This window comes from Salvia miltiorrhiza, unplaced genomic scaffold (assembly GCF_028751815.1).
Source record: "Salvia miltiorrhiza cultivar Shanhuang (shh) unplaced genomic scaffold, IMPLAD_Smil_shh fragScaff_scaffold_8_1, whole genome shotgun sequence".
Taxonomy (NCBI): domain Eukaryota; kingdom Viridiplantae; phylum Streptophyta; class Magnoliopsida; order Lamiales; family Lamiaceae; genus Salvia; species Salvia miltiorrhiza.
In genome coordinates this window covers 192,155-205,934 of record NW_026651489.1, presented here as the reverse complement: position 1 = coordinate 205,934, position 13,780 = coordinate 192,155, and the positions used below count along the sequence as shown (strand labels likewise).

Genomic DNA, 13,780 nt, shown 5'->3' with positions numbered 1-13,780 from the left:
CCCAGTGCAATAAGCGAGGAATGCTCGTGTCGCTATCACGCTTCCCACACAATTTTCCCAATTTCGGTATGACCTCGTACATCCATATCTGAAATGCCCACACAGGGCCGAAGACATGATATGTCTTTCGCTCACTCTGGATTTGGTTTGGATGTTTTGCCACCACACTCATTTGATGGCATAAAATGGAAAAACTGTAGGATCCCCACGGAAAACTCGCCCATGCATCCTCGTCCTCTACTAAGGCCCACACCCAGTCCTCTATCCATAAGCTATCCCCACGACAAATCAAGATGTGGTATAGGATAATTATATTGGCAGCCTTCAAGTAATCAGCCGGATCCCTCAATAATCCAGTATTGAACTCATGTTCCAACATCTTAACCCTCACTTTCCCGCCCTGAAAATGACGCATGTGCAGGCTGTCGGGGATGGCATAATCATCCTTTGTTGGGTCGAATTTGCACGGACCGAACCTAAGCCCCGTGACTAAGGCATAATCCCGGGCTGTGAACCTAAGCTCATGCCCACCAACAAAATAGCGCTGCTCGAACGCTGGGAAGCTAACATCATGCAATTCTCGAGCAATGAACTCGGACAGAGCATTATTGGCGCTGTTCGAGTGCCTCATTTGGGCTAAATGTCCAAATGCTCCATCGAGTAACCTTTCTTCCAGACCCATGCTATGAAGCTTTCGTCGAACCCGGGTTAGCACCTCAACACGCACATAAAGATTTGTGCGCGCTTGATATCCTTGCAATTCGGGCCTCACCCATTTAAACCGGCCCTGCAATTATTTAAAATTACAAATAAATAACAATTCATTGCCTAAAATACAACAATAATTCTCTATAAGCATTAAGCAGTAAATTGATTATTATTCTATCAATTGTGCACACATTATTCAACTGTGCCCTAATGCATCAATTGTGCATAATCAATTTCATTAACCAATTTCATCTAAATCAATCGCAACATTAATTGAAAAACCACATGCATTGTAACACAAATAATCTAAACAACACCAATTCCTCATATTACAACTCCCACATTGCATTTATCGTCAAATTCCAACTAAAATTATAAAAAAAAATGACAACTTACTTCTTCCATTGGAGGCTGTTCTTCAACGATTTGCTCGTCCATCGTCGCCGTTGATGGACTCCCGGCAGCGGTAGTGGTGTGCTCTTCCACTGTCGCAGGTTCTTCAACTTGTTTGCTTAGACATTTTTGATTTTTTCGAAGGCAAAGAAGGGGTTTTTTTATGCCTCTTCGATTTTGAGAAGGGGGCTTTTTTTTCCGACTATTTTACGAACCATCGTGCGCCGCCGCTGCTGAAGCTCTCTCGCTGCCGCCGCTGGAGCTCTGTCTCCGCCCTAAGCGCCGCCCGCTGAAACCCTAAGCGTCGCCCGCTGGAGTCGTCGTGGAGAAGAGGCGCTGGAGGTTGCGCTGTGAAGAATCGCCGAGAAGAAACGCAAATGGGGAAGAACGGACGGTCGCCGTGAAGAAGCGCAAATGGGGAAGAACGGACGGAAATTTTGAAATGGGGAAGGGAACGGTTCGATGGTTTTGAAATGGGGAAGAAGAAAGATGAAATTCGGCCTTTTTTTTAATTCTTAAGTCAAACTTTTGATTTTTTATTTTGTTTTATTACATTTTTCTTTCAAGTCAAATACTATTTCAATTTTGCTTTATTTTTATTGACTAATTAGTAAGGGTAACTTTGTCTTTTAATAGCATTTTGACCCCTAAAGTCATACTTTAAAAGTGGTGGCTACCAAAGTCTCAAACTATATGCTTTTGGTTAGTTGTGTCTTTCTCCCATAAAATATTAACAAAGCACTACCCCTATTGTAATTTTTACCCCACTCAAAACAACTTTATCAGCTTTCTTAGTACCCGTGCCGGCACCCAAATGGGGCACTTTTTCGTGGACGGAGGGAGTATAAAGTTTAAATGTCGATCTAATTGACATTATTTGCTTATCATTTATACTCATCATTAACAATCAATTTATGTCTATATACTTCTGAGATGGAAAGAAAAAGCGGTGCTAACGAAGACAGTGCCCGATCTCGGAGTTGGATAACAACTCGCTTCAAGACTACCCTAGGAGAAGAAGAAGATGAAGAGGCACTGCTTTTCTCCTCACACGCCCCCTCTCCCCCACAATCTCTATAACCCTAGCCTTCTTTTAATTATGTGCTAAGATTTTTTTGAGTGAACTTAAGAAGATATATAGAGGGAATAGATCTAATGGGCCAAGCCTAAGGTAGTGCTTATTTTATTCTCTTTTCTAGGCTCACTGAGATGTAATGAGCCAACCTAAGGGTCTACTACTAAGACTAGAGTTAGGTCTTACATAAATTAAATTTAAAATAATGAATATTTGTAAGAATAAATGATAAGGAAATGATATGAGACCATGTCCTAAAAAAAGAAAATAACATACTCTTTACAAACCATCAAAATGGAAATTGTGACATACTCTTGGCAGACAGAGGGAATATTTCTTTTTTAACTTTTTATGTTAACCCACAAACCAAAAAAAGAAGACTTAAGTATCAAATACGCTCTTAACATAGAGACCCTAATTACGTCTAGCACTCTATGGTTGAGGTTGGTTCAACTAAATCCTCGAAGTCCTTAATTTCGTGCAATTAGCCCCTCCGACTTAACGGTCGTTTAACACTGTTAACTATTTTAATTTTTTTTATTTCATTGGTGGTGGAACCCACGCCTTCTTCTTTGCCAAGCTCGCCGGAAACACATCTCCACCACCGCCGCCGCAGCATCGAGCTCTGACTCGTGCATCTCCCGACACATCTCATGGCTAATGAAATCCTGCTTTCCCAACCCCCAGCAGCCCCACCACCCCTCTCCACCACCACTATCGACGGCGCCGACACCACCATTTTGAGCCTCCCCGATGATCTTGTCCTAGAATGCCTATCTAGAGTTCTCACTCCATCTTTCCTTCTCTCCCTTTCATCTGTTGCCACTGGGCCTACCTCCTCAACTCCCCCGCCTTCCACCTCTTCCACCACACCCTCTTTCACAGCGTCCCTGCTTTCTCTCTCTTTTCGCATTTTCGATTAGTCTAAAATTGGCCGAAAAATATACATCATCGATCGAATGACGATGCTGCGGTGCGACACATGGACAAGGACGCTTGTGCCCAATGCTGGGATGACCTTTTCAAGGAAGAAGTTCGCGCCGCCGCCGCGATCGACGAGAAAATACTCGTATCACGTATAACACCCTATACTTGACTTGAGTTAAACTAAACCCCCGATCCTCTGCCCTAACGGTGTTAAACGGCCGTTAAGTCGTAGGGATTAATTGTACGAAATTAAGAACTTCGAGGGTTTAGTTGAACCGACCTCGACCATAGGGTGCTAGACATGATAAGGGCCTCTATGTTAGGGACGTATTTGATACTTAACCTAAAAAAGAAAAGAGTAGTGTAGCTGGAGCAGAAGAAAAGGAAATGGTCAGCTCAAAATGTTAAATGACTACCATTTCAATTGGACTACAAATTTGACTACGAAATAATCCACCTCATCACCAAATTATAAATACGGAAACATGCTGCCGCGAGAATACAGAGTATCATATTTAAAAACAGAACAAATTCATCGGATGAGAGAAACTGGTTTTTGTCAACCAAGTTGAACACCTCGCAATATCTGCTTAGTCAGCATCCAACTGTTGTCTTCATTTTTTGGAAATAAGATGTTTAAAATTATCGTTTCCATAAACGACCTTGTTGTTTCTGCTCTTGCATTCGCCTGCACCTCAAAGATAAACATATTAGGCATTTCGGGACTCTATTCCAGCACATGTTTCCATCAGCGCTGGGACAACCAACAAAAAGTGAAATGACTGCAACATGAAACACCTTACCATGCATTAAATTAACATAGAATTTCTAACAAATTCATAATGGAAAATAAATGAGTAATAGTAATTGTACATTTCATATACCAAGATAAGCAGAAAATAAAGCTGCATTACCCATTATATGACTATTAAACTCTTCACTAATTGCTGGTTGGATATTAAATAACCCAGTATTTAAGAAGATACTACACTCATTGGGGAAAAAAAATTCTTCCTTTGCTACCAATTTTCCTACCTCAACCTCAAACCAAAAAGGAAACGGCCAAAAAAAAAAAAAAATAGAGGAAAATAATTTATTGGTTGTGGAAAAAAGAGGAATGGGATAAGCTCTCTACCCAATTAATTATCAAGAAAGACCAAACTATGTAACCCCACCCACAGAAGAAGAAGAAGAAGAAAAAAAAAAAACAAAAAAAACAAAAAGAAAGCAAAGGAAACTGACCTTTGAAGTTCTTTGGATCGTTCAATGAACTCTTTGGCAACATCACACCCTTGATATGAGGCTAGAACAGTTCTGATGTCAGCTGGTTTGTGCTTAGCAACATCTGCACTCAAACAATTTAAACCACATATTCCAACAGAAAATAGATAGAAATAAAACGTCACTCATCAAGCAGGTTGGCTCACAAAAACGAAATTGTAGGTCCAATGCTTACATTCAAGAAATGGAATGAGATCTAGAAGTGCAGTATCGTCCTGTTCGCCTTGCCACGGTTTTAATTGAACAGAGTTCTCGGGCTGAAGGCTACTTTCTAGAGCATGACCACTAATGTATATAACCTTTGCAGGATCCCGATTCAGCATCGACAGGTCCTACAGAAAGACTACGTCAGAAAAAGCAATATTCTATTTCTGCCTATGAAATAATATCAGAAGGAGCATTGAAATTAAAACAAGGAAAATCAAGCAAGCTTGCAAGTATTAATAGAGTGTTGATAAGGGAGAGATGAATCTTTTCTTTAAATCTTCACCATAATCAGAATTAAATATCAAATGAAATGTTCTCATGGTGCTAAATTGCCTTCACAAATGAATAGTAGCAGTTCTAAATCTTGTATAGAAACATAGTACCCATCTAGAATGTATTCTTACAAAGTAGCTTAATTCTTCAAAAAAAAAGTAGCTTAATTGATTGAAAAACAGCAACTCACATCGTTGATTCTATGTTGATTGCTTCTTTAGCAACATGCCTAATAAAAACAAGTCAATGTTGTGAAGTGAGATCTCATAATTATGTAACAGCTACTTTTTTCAACAAGAAAAAGAGGGAGGGGAAATGGTGAAAAATAAAGCAAGCACTCAATAATTTGACAGAAAGAAACAGAATTGAATTGCCGGGCTATTTAGTTGCGTGATAATAACTGAGGGAATAATTGCCCAAGCAAGTAGCAAGTTAGACATAAGTAAGAGCCTTTCATCTGTAGCTATCTAGCTATTTACTTAATAGTTCATCATAGGTTAGTGTTAACATTCTATCACTAAATTAAAATTTACATCAGAATAAATAAGCACTGACTAACATAATTTGCGTTTAGCATTTGAAGCACATGCAGTGATATATATACTAACATGAAAGTATGAAACAGACAAATTCAACAGGAAACAATGAGCATGCATTTAGCATCAAAATTAGAAGTCCTGACATGATTATTGCTACAATGTTCCTCTGTTTCTCCTCTATTTTTTGTTGGATATATTTCATCAGTGGCAGTGACATTATGTGTGCATAAATGTTCAAATGACATTGTAAGTAAAAGGGAATAGTCATACTCTATAGTGCTTGCCGTTAACATATTTTGTTTCACCCCTTGAAAGCCTATACCGGATACAGTGTTTTGTATCCAATCTTTCAACAACAGGATCCACGTACTGAAGTTGTGAGGACGGATACATTAAGTGCAATAAACAAAAAAAGAGATTAGATTAGTAATATAAATGAGGTGAAAGCAACAATGTATTTTTTTTAGTATCTCAAAAAAAGAAAACTTACCATACTTGGTTGGTCAGAGTAGACTATGATTTCATAATATTGAACTAAATACTCAAGAAAAGCATCAACACCAGGCCTCTTAAATGTTCTCCACCCACGGTCACGCTTCAAAGGCACAATCAGGAAAAAGAAACGCAGAGGTTAGTATATCAACCCCATCAGATTCGCTTTAATTAAGAAAAGAATTTGAAACCAACATATATGAACAAATGCGTGTGCACTTACATTATATACATATATAATGGATGGTTTATAGTAAAAACTTTCTCCCCTTAAGAAACTATGAATGGTGTTTCTTTATAAACACATTAATGCTTCTTTATACATACAATAATGCTTCTTCTATGTTAATTAATGCTTCATTATATACACCATGCTCCTTTATACACATATTAATGCCTCTTTATGCATACAATAATGCTTCTTTATACATACAATAATGCTTCTTCAATGTCATTGCCTTTTATATACTCCCTTCGTCCCATAAGAGTGTGCACTTTGTGCTATTTTGGTATGTCCCACATTAGTGTGCACTTTCCTTTTTTGGACACTACCCCACCACAAACCTCTTATTTTTACCCCTACTTTATCGATCTATTTACAACTTTACCACAAATGGCCCACCACAAATCCCTTACTTTTTTTTATCTCACTATCATAACACTAATAAAAGTGGGCCCCATCTTCTACTCATAACACACTCACCTAACATTTATTAAAATTCATGCCACCAACAATCATGCATACTCTTATGTGACAGAGGGAGTATTACATTAAAGCTTCTTTTTATGACAACCATAGATTAGACAAAGAGAAATGGTCCCGATTGGTCTTTAGTTAACTAAGGGGAAAAAGGTTTTAATGAGGCAATTTAAGGAAGCAACTTAAATAATGACTAGAGCAATGTATAATTATTAATTACACATAATGTAATATGAAATCATTGCATTCACCTATGAGATACTCCCTCAAGTTATTTTAAATCATTGTATAATTATTAATTATTAATTACACATAATGTAATAGATACCATCAAGTTAGTTCACAAAGTAAAAATAGTTGAAGAACAAGCACACAAATGATACCTTCCAATCTGAGTATATCAATGTCTCATTCAAATCTAGAACAAGGGTAAAAACATGTTGCTCCAAAGGGTGCAAATCAGGGAGAAGCTTATCTGATGTTGGTTCAGTGAAACCCTGAAGCAAATCAACAAGACATAGAAAGAGTCTTTAAGTTAGATGATCAGGGATTAGAAAAAAGTAATGAATTCTCGCACTCAAACGTGAAATGCTAACATTAGAATACCTTAATGTGTTCTTCAGCTAACGTCCTCAAATCAAGGTAGACATCAACTAATTTAGCAGGAACTGTAACACATAACAATAAAATGAAACACCCAGTGAAATTAAGGCATGATCTTCATTCTTCAAGAATAGTACTGAAAATAATTGGTAAAGAACAGACAAAACAAACTATTCTATCTTATCCAGTTACAGTAGTAGTACAAAAGAAGACCTTAAGAAGAAAACAACTTCACCTGACATTGCTGCAGCACGTAGATAAGCTTGAAATTTCTGCAAAAAGAATTTGTTAAATGGATTGTTAATGACAGGAAGAAAGTGAATCTCTAATCTTAAGAGTAATCCAAATAGCCCACAAGATCACACACACATAAGTAGCAGTTTTATAGATCAAGTAAATCGCTACCCTTCCTATTTCCCCAAATCTTATCGATAGGCATTCCCCAGAGACATATCAAGCTCCAGGGTAGGGCAGGGGTAGTTGGATTAGAGCATCCCAACAAACAGAAACAACTACAAATTATAATGCTCCAGAATGTCCAACATTAATTAGATGTTACCAAATTAATCATAGAAGGCATTCTCTGTAAGAACATAGACAAACTTTTATGGACAAGAATGAAGCTTATTAGTTTACAGAGTCACATAGATGTTTTAGACTTGTGTTCTAGTTTAGAACGCCATTAAATCAGGAAAAGGGGGTTGCCTGTACTTGTCTTCTTGGTGCCTCAACATGTGATCATCCAACTACAGTCATATTTTCTACAAACAAAGGGCAATATTGATGTAAAAACATGCTTCCTCCAAACTCATCAACACTCACTACATGTCACCACCCACCATCATACGCATTTCAGAAATGGTTAAATTTTCATATCTCCGGCCTTCCACATGAAGATAAATGAATTCGAGCAGATGCTTCATAATAATAATAAAATAAAATAAAAAAGTATTTCCAGACAGCAAGAAAATACTCCAATGCAATAATCATGCGAACTAACATAAAGGCAAAAGCTAAACAGAAAGGGGATAGAAAGCGCACATCTAGAGAAGTTGCATCATCGCCTACAGTGTACTTGGTGGCAGATGCACGAAAGTTCTTTGTCTTCTGATCTACCTCATCGGTTGTGTAGGCTGCAAATAAACATGTAATTGCATGTAATTAGGTATAATTTAACAGTATCTCGTTTACGAAGTTTTTTTTTTTTTTTTATAAATTACATAAGTAAATAAATAAATTCAAAGGACGCGCGAAGGAAGACTTTAAATGCAGATATGCAATTCCAACTCCGAGCCGAAATTCCATAATATAGCAACTGAATCGTCAATTCAAATAGTCTCTCAAGTAACATCCATGATTACTGATGGTGCTATGATGATTTTATATATAAATACATATATATAACATAATTTTCTAAAAAAAAAAAAAACCAGCAATAAAAAGGAAGTCCTATATTTCGAGACGTCTATTACTAAGTTCTTCAAATAACCAATAGATTAACGCAGGAGAATTCATATACTCACCTGAATGAGGAAAAGTAAAATATTGAATGGGGACCAGAACATTGTCGGAAGTTCAAACAGAAACCGAAATTTAAATGCGAAAGAGAGATACCAACCATAGGTGGCGTAGCCGGATGTGGCGATACCACCGGTAAGGGCGGCAACGAGACCGTACTTGAGAAAGCCCCAGGAGCTCTTTGGAGACTCTACTGCCGGCGGCGGACCGCTCGGAGGCTGCGGCGTCTGCTCAGTGAGGACTGATGCTGAGATGATGGAATCTCTCGGGGTCTCATTGGCCGCGCTCGAGGAAAATCGGCGATTAATCCTCGAACACGAAATGATAGAATTTAATCGCGAGCAATTCCGAGATAATGCAGACATTGATCAAAATTATTTGTTGATTTGTAAGGGATGAGCCTCGCACTTTAGGGTTTATGTCCTAGGCCAGAAAATGGGAAATTTAGTGGCGATGCTGATTACTAAACCGAATAGTAATTGAATATAGTCTGCACATGCTCGTCTGTAACGTCGTAAGACTGTGACTTTCCATCAATCCAACTTTCAATTAAAATATTTATTTTTCTCCGTTTCATACACACAAACACAACCCAACATTTATCTTAAATCTACTCCTATTAGTAACACTCACATGATCTAAATATCTTTTTTTATTTTATTTTATTCTTATTTTTATATTAGTCACAATAATTTTTAAATAGGGAAAATATGCAGATAGGCCCTTTAAGTGGTAACCCTTATAGCGTATAATCCCTCTTACTCACTGTGTGTGCAACTAAACCCTCGAATTCAAAAAAATCGTGCAATTAGGCCCCTCTGACCAAACGGTGTTAATTATTCAGTTAGTCAACCGTTTTTTTAATTCTTTAATTAAAATGTGGTTGTTCCTTCGCCTCGCGTCTTCTTCGTTTGTCCTAAGTTCTGTCCGCCGCCTTCTACCAGATCTGCGATTCCAATCGCCGGTAATCGAGCCGTCCAGATCTGAACTCCTGTCTCCGTCGCTTCATCGTTTGGTGTTCTTCGACGGTCGATTGCTCGCCGCCGCCTCCGCCTCAGGCGCTAATCGGCCCCACCTCATCGTGAATCGATTGGGCTGCGAGAAGAAGAAGAAGCACCGGTCTTCTTTCCCGCTGAAGAAGAAGCACCACCGCCAAGCTGTCTCTAGCACCGCGCTCGGCTCAATTACGCCCGCGTCTCCGAGCTCCGCTTCGACGGCCTCGGCCTCTCAGGCAAGATCAACCGAGGCCTCGAGAAGCTCCAGTCCTTCAAGCTGCTCTCCCTCTCCAACAATAACCTCATAGGCATCATCACCCCCGACCTCGCCCTTATTCCCAATCTCGAGCACCTCAACCTCAGCCGCAACTCCCTCTCCGGCAACCTCCCGCCTTCTCTCTCCACCGTCCAAGTTCCTTGAACTCTCGCACAACGCCTTCTCCGGCCCGCTTAGGCTCGCCGCTCAGGCCATCCACTCTTCTCCGTGCGGGGCGTGTCGAACATTTTGGCGGCGAATCAGGCGAAGCTGTTCAGAGTGAAGAAGCTGGCCGGATTCCGGCGAAAGAGAGAGGCTGAATGGTGAAGGTGGGCCCCACATTTAATTAAAAAATTAAAAAACGGTTGACTAACGGAAGAATTAACGCCGTTTGGTCAGAGGGGCCTAATTGCACGGGTTTTTTTGAGTTCATGGGTTTAGTTGCACACACAGTGAGTAAGGGGGGCTATACGCTATAAGGGCTACCACTAGAAGGGCCTATCTGCATCTTTTCCCTTTTAAATATATTTTAAAAAATTAAAATAATAGAGAAAAAATAAAATTTAAAATTTACTTGATCATATAACAAAAATTACAAGAGTTAAACAAAATTAAAAATACACAAAATAAATTATAAATACATATAGAAAATTTAAATTATAGATACAATAAATGCATATTCAATTAGTCGTGTCGAATTTTGCCCATATATGCTCAATTAAGTCCTTCTGAAGAGCTTTGTGAGCTTCGCGATTGCGAAGTCGATCCCTGTTGATCATGTAATTATACAAACTTTGCAATTATGATAGTTGAGTACTTGAGTAGTGAATAGATGCATCTTCATCTGAAGGTAACTCCATCAAAAATTCTGTGGGATCATAATAGTTTTGGTATGTGTCTCGTTCATCTTCCACTATCATATTGTACATGATGATACAAGCCATCATAATTTTTCCATCAAAATCCTATCCCAAATGAGACAAGGACGTCGAATAAATGCAAATTGAGCTTGTAGAACTCCGAAGGCTCTTTTGACATATTTTCTTACAGCCTCTTGGTGTTGAGCGAACAACTTGTGCTTTCGGAGCACTAGACTTGAAATTGTCTTGACAAATACAGCCCAAGAGGGATATATGCCATCAGTGAGATAATAAGCTCTATCATTTTGACGACCATTGACCACATAACTTATCTTCGGTGCTCTACCTTCTAAAATATCACTAAAAACTCGAGATCGATGAAGTACATTAATATCATTGCACGAACCTGGAGTTCCGAAGAACGCATGCCATATCCATAAATCATATGATGCAACGGCTTCCAAAATGATTGTTGGTTTTTCACTTCTTCCTGCATATTGACCAGGTCAGGCAGTAGGACAGTACTTCCATTTCCAATGCATGCAATCAATACTTCCAATCATGCCGGGGAAACCACGTTGTTCCCCAACATAGAATAGTCTTTGCAAATCTTGTTGATTAAGCCTTCTAAGGTGTGTGTCGTCAAAGCAAGAAATGATACCTTCTACGAAATGAATTACAACATCCCTCGTAACTGTTGAACTCATTCGTAAGTATTCATCAACGGCATCGGTTGCGGTTCCATAAGCCAACACCCTCATAGCTCCAGTGCATTTTTGTAGTGGTGAAAGGCTTTACCTACCCGTGCAATCGGGTCTCTGTTGAAAATATTCGTCATTAGCAGTAACAACATCTACTATACGATGGAACAATGATTTCTGCATGTGAAATCTACACCGGAAGAGCTCCGAAGTATACGTTGGATTAGGGATAAAATAATCACTCATCAAACGTTGTTCACCAACTTTACGTTCCCTATCACAATACCTTTTTTTAGTGGTGGAAGAAGAAGTTTCTAAAATAAGATTGGGATTGTTTATGAGCATATCGTCAATAATGCGATTAATTTGACGATTTTGTTGATAACGTCGTTCTTCCCATTCATCTGAAGATGAAGAAGACATTTTGGCTTTAGAATGGGTTAGGTACTGGATATAAGGTATGTTATATAGAAAAATAAATGCAGTGATAAAATTTAATTTTAAGTTATCTGACATGTGCATGTGAACCATTTATTTATCGTTGTTGAGACATTTAGATGCATGTGAAATCTTTGAGAATCTTATGGGTCATGAAGTTGCATGTGAAATGGCAGAGATTAATAAGTGTGCATGTGAATGGCAGAGATTAATAAGTGTGCATGTGAAATGTCAGAAAATGTGTGATGACATTTGCATGTTAAAAGGAGGAAAAGTGTGATGGACATCGAGATGTGAAATGGCAGGACAATTGTGATGGACTACCATGTGAAGAGTGTCAGAGACACTTGTATGTTCAACAATTGAATTGAAAATTCAAACAAATTACATAGAGTAATACAGAATTGAAATAACATAAATTAAAATTACACAATTGAAACATAAATTAAAATTACATAATTACAAAATTACTTCGGAAATAAAATTGCAATGAGGTGGCTTTTCATCTCTTCCTCTTCTGCAAATAAATGGTCCTTCGCCAATAATGCGACCAATATTTTCTTTTTCATCTTCAGATAATTCATTTTAAGCTTTTCACGTTCCAATTCAATTTTAGCAGTCATTAACTCATTTTCATAATCTCTACTAAGTCTCAATGCACGAATTTCTTCATACATTTCATTAGATTCAGATGCCATTGCCTTACCTTTTCCTTTTCTTTTAGCTTTGTCTCTACCTATAGGACGAGGCATAGTAGATCCACCAGTAGTTGGAGTTTCTGGATTGGACGGGATAAAGTAATCACCATCTTCAGAAGTCTTAGATCTTTTTGTGCTGCCACCGCTTTCTTGATCATCACCCACTTCATTGATTGCTAAGTTTCACTTCGAATGTTTACTCATAACATCATTGAAAACAACTAAGTCTTGGAATTTACTACCACCAACTTCATAAATTGAGTGAGCTTCCATCTCTATATCTTTTTGGCTAATTCCACTCCTTCTTCTAGCATTTGCTTCTTTGCAAGCAACAATCCACTTATTTGCATTTTCATTAAGTCATTTAAAACGACCTTTCATTGATTCGATATTCCTTGGGCTGATCTCATCTGGATTTTCTTTTTTTAGCTTCATGATACATATTTTGCACACGTTCCCACAACGTCGCCCCTCTTTGATTTTCCCCTTTTTGCTTATCTTCGCTAACGCAGATCCAAGAAGACATAAGCTCTACATTTTTTGCAGCTTTCTAGGTGTTTGACATTTTGAAATAAATTTCGAGAGATATTTTATGAAATGGGATGTTCGTGAGGGGTAGAAATTTGGTTGAGGTGTGGAGAAAATTAAGAATTCTCGTAGTACTGAGAATTTTGAACATCTTCTAGATTTGAAAAATTCTGAGAGTGAAAAAAAGATCCAAAAGTCGAATAGTAATTGGGATTATTTGGATCCATGGCTTCAAAATGAAGAAGAAATGGAGATGGAAAATAAGGCTATTGAAAGATTTCTGAGAAAATAAGGATATTGAAATGGTGTTGATGAAAAAAAAAATTGAAGTCTATATATAGAATTTTTTCCTAATTTTTAATTTTTTTATATTACAATTAACTATTAAAAATTAGTATTTAAAATTATATATATAATTAAGTGGCACCCATGAAAGGGTGCCACATAAGCAATGACTCTCTCACGCCTCAAAGGCGGCTAACCGCCCAAATTCACACAATTTGCTAGAATTTCCATTTAAATTATAACTAGCATTTGCATCCCGTGCAATGCACGGTAAAATATTTTTTATTTTTTATATTTATATAT

At 38.0% G+C, this 13,780-nt stretch overlaps 1 protein-coding gene across 1 annotated transcript; it reads right to left on the bottom strand.

Moving 5' to 3' along the window:
• Positions 1 to 3,491: 3,491 nt before the first annotated feature.
• LOC131003190 (mitochondrial import inner membrane translocase subunit TIM50-like) lies at positions 3,492 to 9,243 on the bottom strand. The gene is made up of 10 exons (XM_057929671.1): positions 8,817 to 9,243; positions 8,240 to 8,331; positions 7,434 to 7,470; positions 7,202 to 7,263; positions 6,979 to 7,092; positions 5,894 to 5,998; positions 5,674 to 5,772; positions 4,560 to 4,716; positions 4,346 to 4,448; positions 3,492 to 3,791 (listed from the first exon to the last, which is right to left on the bottom strand). The coding sequence occupies exons 1-10, from the start codon at positions 9,079 to 9,081 to the stop codon at positions 3,746 to 3,748; spliced, it is 1,080 nt and encodes a 359-aa protein (XP_057785654.1). The 5' UTR covers positions 9,082 to 9,243; the 3' UTR covers positions 3,492 to 3,745.
• Positions 9,244 to 13,780: the final 4,537 nt, after the last annotated feature.

What these genes read in the sequence shown, in the direction of transcription:
- LOC131003190 (XM_057929671.1), bottom strand. Translation starts at nt 9,081, where the DNA reads ATGTCTGCATTATCTCGGAATTGCTCGCGATTAAATTCTATCATTTCG. An exon ending in ATGATGCAACTTCTCTAGAT is followed by an intron (nt 7,471 to 8,239) that starts GTGCGCTTTCTA and finishes TTCTTTTTGCAG; the next exon opens with AAATTTCAAGCTTATCTACG. An exon ending in CGATCCAAAGAACTTCAAAG is followed by an intron (nt 3,792 to 4,345) that starts GTCAGTTTCCTT and finishes TTTGAGGTGCAG; the next exon opens with GCGAATGCAAGAGCAGAAAC.